General features: G+C 41.1%; 1 protein-coding gene across 1 annotated transcript in view; it reads left to right on the top strand.

The window, feature by feature from the left end:
* The first annotated feature begins 919 nt into the window (after positions 1–919).
* DDX25 (DEAD-box helicase 25) overlaps positions 920–8714 on the top strand; it is a 16293-nt gene continuing 8498 nt past the window's right edge. The window contains exons 1-8 of the mRNA XM_006915202.2: positions 920–1014; positions 1623–1689; positions 1953–1994; positions 2493–2628; positions 3915–4007; positions 4120–4222; positions 5781–5895; positions 6871–7048. Of these exons, the coding sequence (XP_006915264.1) occupies positions 952–1014; positions 1623–1689; positions 1953–1994; positions 2493–2628; positions 3915–4007; positions 4120–4222; positions 5781–5895; positions 6871–7048 (797 nt within the window). The 5' untranslated portion in view covers positions 920–951. The remainder of the gene's footprint in view (positions 1015–1622; positions 1690–1952; positions 1995–2492; positions 2629–3914; positions 4008–4119; positions 4223–5780; positions 5896–6870; positions 7049–8714) is intronic.

Raw genomic sequence — 8714 nt, 5'->3', positions numbered from 1 at the left:
CTTCAGCACCACGGAGAGAGCATAACTAGGTTTTTGTAGGGTTTTCCAGAGACAAAAACCAAATATCAGATTCCAGTTAGAAAACTGGAAAAATTCTGGTTCTTTGGTCGAAGTTCAGCAGCCAGTACTAGAAGGACTCTCTCCCAGGTTCTGTAGTGCAGGAAGGAGGTGGAGGTCGTACCACAAAGAACAGTTTTCTCGGGATTGCTTTAGCAAGGGCACACATCAGAATTAAAATGAATACAAGCCGGTCTGTGGAGGCATCACCGGCATTTAGGACCACGGACGGAAGTTAACCTGACCTACTTAACTTCCGCTTCGTATCTTTCGCCTTCTAATTCATTAGTTAGATGAAACGTACTCATTCTGACCCTCCACTTCCCTAGCAATCCGCAGCCTTTCTGACTTCTTACCACGTAGAAGCGGAAATTTCAGGGAAAACGAAGGCTCGATAACTTGAACTGGCGCTGGGTTCCAGCCTAACCACCCGGAGAATTACCTGGGGAGAGGGTGGAAGGGTAAGGGAGGAAGACTTGAATCAGTGCGAAGATTGTTGCCCCTCAGAGTCTCAAGACGCTCCTGGCTTAGCAGAGGCCAGCTTCAGGCGAAAGTCCACTGCGACAGCGTCTTCCAACATCTGGGAGGGGTTGGGGGACGGCTGGCCCTAAAGAGCAACCCAGCTGATGCACAAAGCTCTCCCGCAGCCCTCCTCTTCCCGCAGAGCTTCCTCCTCCCCTCCGACACCCGCTTTCCTCCCAGCACTCTCCCCTTTCCTCCTCTTCTCCCCTCCCCCTCCCCCCTCTTCTCCCCGGAGCCCGGCGCCTGCGCTCTGCCGCGGTGGGCGCAGCACGTGAGCCTGCCCCCTGAGGAAGCCCATTGGCCGCTGGGTGGGGCCGGGCCTGCCTCGCCGTGGTGGACGCACGTGCTGGGGCCGGAGCGGCGATCGCAGCCATGGCGTCGTTACTTTGGGAAGGCGACCCGGGGGCGGCAGAGAGCGAGCGGCTGAACAGCCACGTAACCGTCACCCACCGGGAAGGCAGAGGGACGGGGGCTAGGACAGCATTCCCAGGGGAAGTCTGCTGGGGGTGGGGAGTGGGGTGTCCAGTGGTGGAGGGGAGATGTAGCATGGCAAGGACTTGGAAAAGGGCCCTGGAAAAGGAGACCCCGAGAGAGCCGAGACCTTTGGTTTGACAGGGCAAAATGAAGACACCTGGAAGTCCCTGTGAGGGAAAGCGGCTGGTAGTTCCAACCAGGCCCTGAGTTTCCTAGTCTCCCAGTATGACCATTAATCCTCAGCTACTTTCCTTCCATCTATCTACCAGCGCGCTTTTCTACCCAACATCCCTGCATCCCTGATCGTTTGTGACTCCCAAGGGCTGCTACATTTAGACTAAGGGCCTATAAAGCGGAATTGCGCCTATAGGGGCAGCAGAAAGTCTCCAGTTTTAGGATAATTCATACAGGAGATTTGGTCCTGAAAGGAACCCGTTCATACTTAACATTGCAAGGAAACAGTGTTCAACTGGTCTTCCTTGCATCCCTTCCAGCCCTTCTTAGAGGTAGCACTGGGCTTCTTGAAGGCTTGCTTCCTAATATTGGTTGAAATTTGTGTCTTTCAATAGTTTTCAAACCTCACCCACCCCCGGAAGAACCTTCGGGTTATTAAGAGTACTACGGTCCCAAACCTAGGTGAGTGTTGTTAGGGTAAAGCAGATCAGCTTCATTTAATTAAAGACCATTGCCTCCCTCATGTCCTTGCCAACTGAAATACATTTGGCTCCCTTAATTTTACATTCGGGACGGTCCACTACCTTCCCAGTCTTTTACCCCACTGGATGACCCTTCCTGTCAGTGCACCGGGAAGAGCTGGCAAGAGAAACTGGGATAATTACACTTTACATTTCTGCATGGCGTTTTTCTTTACATTTATTGTTTCTTTTCCACCCTTTTAGATGATTCTATTGATAACACCAAAGAAGATGAAGAAGATGTAGGTAGGAGATAAATTCATTTGCATGTATCTACCAGCATCCTGTTTCACTTAATCCTGACCTTCACAGTGTGAGTGAATAATACAATCTCAATTGGAGAAGCAGCGTCTTTGCTTCTATTTTCTTTATAAACAGTGAATATCAGAGGAAATACTAAATTAGGAGTGGGGCATATTTCTTTAGAGGAAGTTGAAATGGAATATGCAGGAATAGTTTAAGAATTTTCAGCTGGCAAGGAAAAGTTTGCTCTGGTGTTGATGGATGCAGGCTTGCTTGAAGTTAAGGGTTGGTGTAGCAGCAGGCATAAGAAATTGGATCCTCATAAGGAAAAAAATGGAATTCTCAGTGCTATGCCATTCTTTCTGGAACCTTCTTTAGAAGAAAGATGAAAATAGGAGCAGTTGTTTGATATACATCTACTGAATGGGAGGCAGATTAGGTGTCCTTCAGGGAGCTTGATTTTCCCCCTGCAATATCTCCTTTTTCATTTTGCTATTCTAGTGGATTTGGCAGCTAATTCACTGTTAAACAAGTTAATACGGCAGTCCTTAGTAGAATCCAGTCATCGAGTTGAAGTCTTACAAAAGGATCCCAGCTCTCCACTCTACTCAGTGAAAACATTTGAAGAGCTGCGGCTGTGAGTATTCTTACTCTTTTAATGAAGGAAAATGCTGGAAAGCATAGCACAGAACAAACTAATCTGCTAATAATAAAAACCATCGAGATCTCCTTTGTATTCTAATAGTCAATATTAAAATGTAATATGTACATTTTGCATGCAATTAAAATATAGCCCAAAGAGGAACAGTAGGATACCTGCATTGTCCAGTAAATTGAGAACAGTTTCGATGATAAAATATCTTAATCTTGGTGTGTAAGGGGAATAGCTAAACCTGACACAGGCATATTGCTACTCTCCATCCCAGAATATAGATACGGGGACATTGATGACCCAAATACCCTTCCCCACCACCTTTAGATAAGTTACAAGCTTTTACCTTCATAATTATATTTTATTTCAAATGGCATTAAAATGAATAATTTTACCAAATGTGTTTGCATCTCCTAGGGATTTATCAGCCAATGTTAAGGAAATATATTTTATTGATACAAATTTATGTAAAGGGGAAAAAAAATAAAAAATCCCAATGCCCAGACACTTTCTAAATGGAAGAAGTCTACCTATGATTAAAAGTTGGCTTCCAGTTATCTACTAATTAATCTGCCAATTAAGCACATCTAAAATATGCATGCCATTGAAGGTATGCCCACTTCACTTTATCCTCTTTCTAATATCTAAAGTTGGCTTCCAGTTATCTACTAATTAATCTGCCAATTAAGCACATCTAAAATATGCATGCCATTGAAGATAGAAGTGTTCCAGCCCACTTCACTTTATCCTCTTTCTAATATCTATCATGAGACGCCAGGAAGGAAGCATTTAAAAGGAAGGACGTGGTAACAGTGTGTCTTCTGCTCCTAGAGAGACTTGATAAAAGAATAATCGAAAAAAAATTCTTTCTTCTCTGAAAATATCTGTGAAAACAACAATGTTTATTATTTGTTAAAAAGAATGAAATAATAAATCTCACTTAATTTTCTGCTTATGTAGAAAATAAAACTCTTCCTGGTATAGTGATATACTTCTATCAGATGAATTTTTCCTTTTTTGCTTAGTCCAACAGAAAGTTCAATGTTAGGCCCTTATTGTTGTCCTTAGCCCAGGCGTATAGCATAGCTCATTATTTTAGTAGTCCACTATACAGGCATGACTGTATGTGTTCAGGAGTTGAGATATAAATTATTATATTTCTAAGTATTACTTTTGAAGCTCAGTTGCAAAGTGGTTTAATTTAGAACTGCACCTTTCAAGTTTGTATTTATGAGACTGTAAGTGTTTGATTTTTTTTTTTTTTTTGACAGAAAAGGAGAGTTTCTAAAGGGGATATATGCAATGGGATTTAATAGGCCATCCAAAATCCAAGAGATGGCTCTCCCTATGATGCTGGCATATCCGTGAGTTTCCAGGGTAGTGGTATTCCAACTTGGTTACTTTTAGTGTCTATATTTAGTTTTTGCCCAGGCTCTTGTACTCAGTTTATGCATAGTGGTTTTCTCTTTTCTACAGACCCCAGAACCTCATAGCTCAGAGCCAGTCTGGAACAGGAAAAACAGCTGCTTTTGTCTTGGCCATGCTAAGCAGAGTTAATGCCTTGGAATTGTTCCCACAGGTAAGGAAAGGTTGGAAGAGATGGGATTTCTTGCAATGCCAATGATATTTTAATAATAGGTGATGTTACTGCAGTGACATGGTATTTACAATAGACATTTTTTCATAAAGTCATGGAGTATTGGATAGAAGTATGGGACAGTGATTGAGAGCACAGGCTTTATAGTTTGACTGGTTCTAATCCCAGCCTAGTACTTACTAGCTGAATGTCTCAGGTGAGGTAGTAAATCTTACCGAGTATATTTCCTTGTCTATAAAGATAACATCTATAACGGCACGGATCGTAGTTGTTCTGTTCACCCTAAATCTTAACACCAAGCACAGTGCCTGGCTTATAGAAACCACTCATTAAACACTGACTGACTGACTGAATGAATGAATGAATGAATGCATCAATGCATAAATACTTGCTTCACAGGGTTCTCATGAAGATTAAATGAAATAGTGTACATTTTTAGCACTGTGCTTATTCTGGAGTGAGCATACATACTATATAGCTTTAGGACTAGAAGATCCTCCAGGTCACCTCACTCATTTAGCAGAGGTTTGGAGTGGGAGATGTTTCATGGAAGGTCACAGATGTCAGAGAGTGACAGAGATGTCAGTGAGCAGGCAACCATGCTTGCCATGCTCCTAGTCTAGATTCCCCTCGTGGAAAGTCTCTGGTAATCGTTCCCTTTCTCCAAACTGTACTCAGCCACTCGTTTGACAAGCTGAGTACCTGAGTATTAGGTTCACTCAGCGCTTTGGCGAAAACGAGGATTCTCTCAGGAAGTTTACACTCTGATCCACAATATAAGCTGGGGACGTGGATGACTGATGCCAGGCATATGACATCTTGTGCTTTTTAAGACAAGCTCAATGAAGTTTATATTTTGAGTTTGATATTATGGATAAAAATTCTTCAGGAAAATCTGTGTTTGAGAAATGTGTATAAAAACTATTTTTAGTACATTAGCTGTGTTTCCTTCTCCTTCTATCCCATACCCTAAGTGAAGCACACAAATGCATTAAATGTCATCAGTTTCCCCCATCAACATCTTCATTCATCAACAACCACCACGTATAGAGGGGAGAAAGTAACACATGAAGAGTTGGAGGGAATATTCTGCCAGAGATGTATAAGGTGGATCGGGTCAAGCAGGGAGTGTTTTGGAAATAGGCAGACTTTTCATAGCTCGCAAGAGGTGATGGAGATCACACTCAAGCTGTAATTTGTCTTGCATCCCCTCTCTTTTTGATTACCGGCCTCTTTACATCCCATTCTTCCCCCACCAAAAATGTGTGACCAGTAAGCTATGTGTCTTTATAACCTTTTAGAGAGGAGTATATGAAAAGTAGCTATTTCTCCATCCTTCAGTCCCTTCTCCCCTCCTGTACTCAACATTTGCCTCAGATTTATCAGCTGCTAAATTGTATTCTATTTAAAATATTTCATTCAACCAAAATCTCCAGTTTCACTTCTGTGCCTTTCCCTATACAAATTCTAATTGTATTTCAAATTCGCATGATGGCTTGTATGAACCTTTCTTTTTCCTGCCTCGCTCTCTATCTCACAGTGCCTCTGCCTGGCTCCTACTTATGAATTGGCTCTGCAGACTGGCCGTGTAGTCGAGCGGATGGGAAAGTTCTGTGTGGACGTTCAAGTGATGTACGCCATTCGAGGGAATCAAAGTATGTACCAGTAAGCCACGCTTGGTGGATTTCCTCAATCCTGACTCCACCACTAACAAGCTTCTCTGCTTTCTTGTCTCTAAAATGGGAGACAAGAAAGCTTCTCTGCTTTCTTGTCTCTAAAATGGGAGATGTAATAGCACCTGGATCACAGAGTTGTTTTTAGAATGAAATGAAATTCTACAGATACAACAATGCCTGACACATAATACAGACCTTTATTTCTGTCATTTTCACATCCTGTAAGAGGATGCTTTGATATATTCTTTTCTTTGAAACTCAGTTGTTTGGATAAGAACAGCTTATTCTGTTTAGCTTTTTATTAAAGTATTATGTGTATAGTGGAGAGAATAATCTTTAAAACATCGATTAGGAGGTAAAAATTAAAGTTGTTCTTTCTTGTCCTCCAAAAACCTACTTTTAAAGATAGCTGCAGATTTGTTAACAGTGTTTTGCTTTGGGGGAGGGGGAACTCATATACATACAAAATGTACATATATGTACTTATTTTCTTAGCGTATTTACAAAAACATGAGCTTTTTTTTCCTTACTGTTCAGAAACTTACATGTTTTGGACATCTTTTCATGTCAGTACATATAACCCCACTTCATTCTTTTGACTAGCTGCAAAATATTCCACAATTTATTTAATATAACTTGTCGATAGACATTTTGGTGGTTTCCCATTTGGGGAGGATTTGTAGGGTCCTTACAGTGGTGCCAGTATTTCTGTAGGACAGTGGGATTGCTGTAGAGTGGCTTTTTAAATCAAATGTGCAGGATATCATCATTACCATAAACCTAGAAACTTGGGGATTTATATCAAAACTGCAGAATCAAAAACCACAAAGACCTCAGGGTTTGTACTTAGAAAGTCTTTAGGAAATGTGCTTTTGCTTAGAGTTCTGTGTAGCATTGCCCTGCATTGCGGGCTGTTTGCATCTTAAGGAGCCCTTCAAACCCTTTTCTCCCTAGTTCCCAGAGGCACTGACATCACCAAACAAATTATAATTGGCACTCCTGGGACTGTCCTAGATTGGTGTTTCAAGCGAAAATTAATTGATTTGACTAAGATTCGTGTATTTGTCCTGGATGAAGCAGACGTGATGATCGACACACAAGGATTTTCAGATCAAAGCATTCGCATTCAAAGGTAATCTTCACATTCATCATTTCTTCCTGGATCTTTTATCCAGTGGAGAAATGTCATTCGTCTGTTGCTCCGAATTGTCTTTGCTGCTTAATTCCCCACTTCTTTCACCTTTAAAACAATTTTGGATTTTCACTGTTTCACCAGCTCCCAGGCCTTCAGAGTGCTGTCGTCTTCCTCCTTCCTCAAATTGTAGTCTTTCTCGACTGTTTTACTTTCGCACCACAGGCTTACAGATGAATCCGTAGAGTAGGTCTACTCCAAATTTTTCCAAAAATTTTTTATATTTCAAGCAAAATTCTAAAGAGAATTTATTAAAATCCAATAAGGCTATTGTAAGGATATAGTGGATAGGGAACTAACTGGTGTGGAGAATACGGTCACCCGAGATCCGGAGCCTAGTGGTCTGGTCCCGCCTGCGCCTGTAATTTGCTAAATAAATCCTGCCTTTGTCCTGGGCCTCTCTCTCAGGATCACCTGCGGGGCTGAAACTGACCCATTTCCAGCCCTAACCTGAGATTTACTGAATCAGAATTTCTGGGAGTGGGCTTTAGGAGTCTATCACCTATTTTTAAATGAAGTATTTATACACTCAGTGTTAAATTCAAATCGTATTGAAAGACTTGCAATGAAAAACAGTAATCCCCTGCTGCACACCCGAGAAGACATCTCCATTGTGATATTAACCTTCATGTCTTTAAATAATGTGCTCATACTACTATTTCCCGATGTACAGTCATTGTCCGCTGACTTCCCATTGGAGGAGGTAGGAATTAGTCCCTTTATATCACCACCCACTCTCACTTTCTTGTCCCTTCTGTTACCTTTCTGTGGTTATATCATAAGTGTGGTTGCATTAACAGGCAGTATTGATACCGTTATGATATTATAAATACTGTTCACTGATGAGCAGCATATTATTAAAATTACGTTTTTCTTGTACGTCTTTTTCCCCAGAAGTAACAATTGCCTATTTTCTTTTGTTTAGTTAGTGTCACTGTGTAGGGACCTGTAACTTTTCTCAGCCTGTTTCATCATGTGTATCATATGTCACTGATATCTCCAAACAGTCCAATATGATTTAAAAATCCATTGATTTCTTTTTTTCTTCCCTGAAGGTCTTTCATACTTCCTCTCTCCAGTTTCAGTCTGAACTGGTTGCTCTCCATACCTGCTGCACATCTGTCATTACAGGTCTTCTGTCCTCATTTACTGTTTTGAATCTCTTGATTTCTGGGTTCTTTTTCTTATTGTTGGTTTACGCAATATGCTGGAATGTTCTCTATTGGCTTCCTAAAATAGAATGTATAGAAAATTCATTTTCTAGCCCCTGCTTATCTGAAAATGTCTTTATTGTACTTGTAAATTTGATCTTTCGATTGATGGTTTGCCGGGATTTCCATGTTTAAAGCATTCTCCCTGTAAATTCAGAGACAATGTTGAAAACAAAAGGACTTAAAAAAAAAGAATAATCCTATAACGAGTACTTTCAGTTTTCAGTGTTATCACTGAAAAATTCTGTGTATGATCTGTTTTTTTCTCTCCCTGGAATTCGGAAACTTCTCAATGTGCTTCAGTTCAGGTCTTTTTTTTTTTCATTTATTGTACTAGTCACACACTGTACTTTTTTCATTCCCAAAACCTGTGCCTGTGAAATCTGGGAAAATTT

Source organism: Pteropus alecto, unplaced genomic scaffold (genome assembly GCF_000325575.1).
Source record: "Pteropus alecto unplaced genomic scaffold, ASM32557v1 scaffold135, whole genome shotgun sequence".
Classification (NCBI taxonomy): domain Eukaryota; kingdom Metazoa; phylum Chordata; class Mammalia; order Chiroptera; family Pteropodidae; genus Pteropus; species Pteropus alecto.
This window is presented reverse-complemented; position numbering and strand designations above follow the sequence as displayed.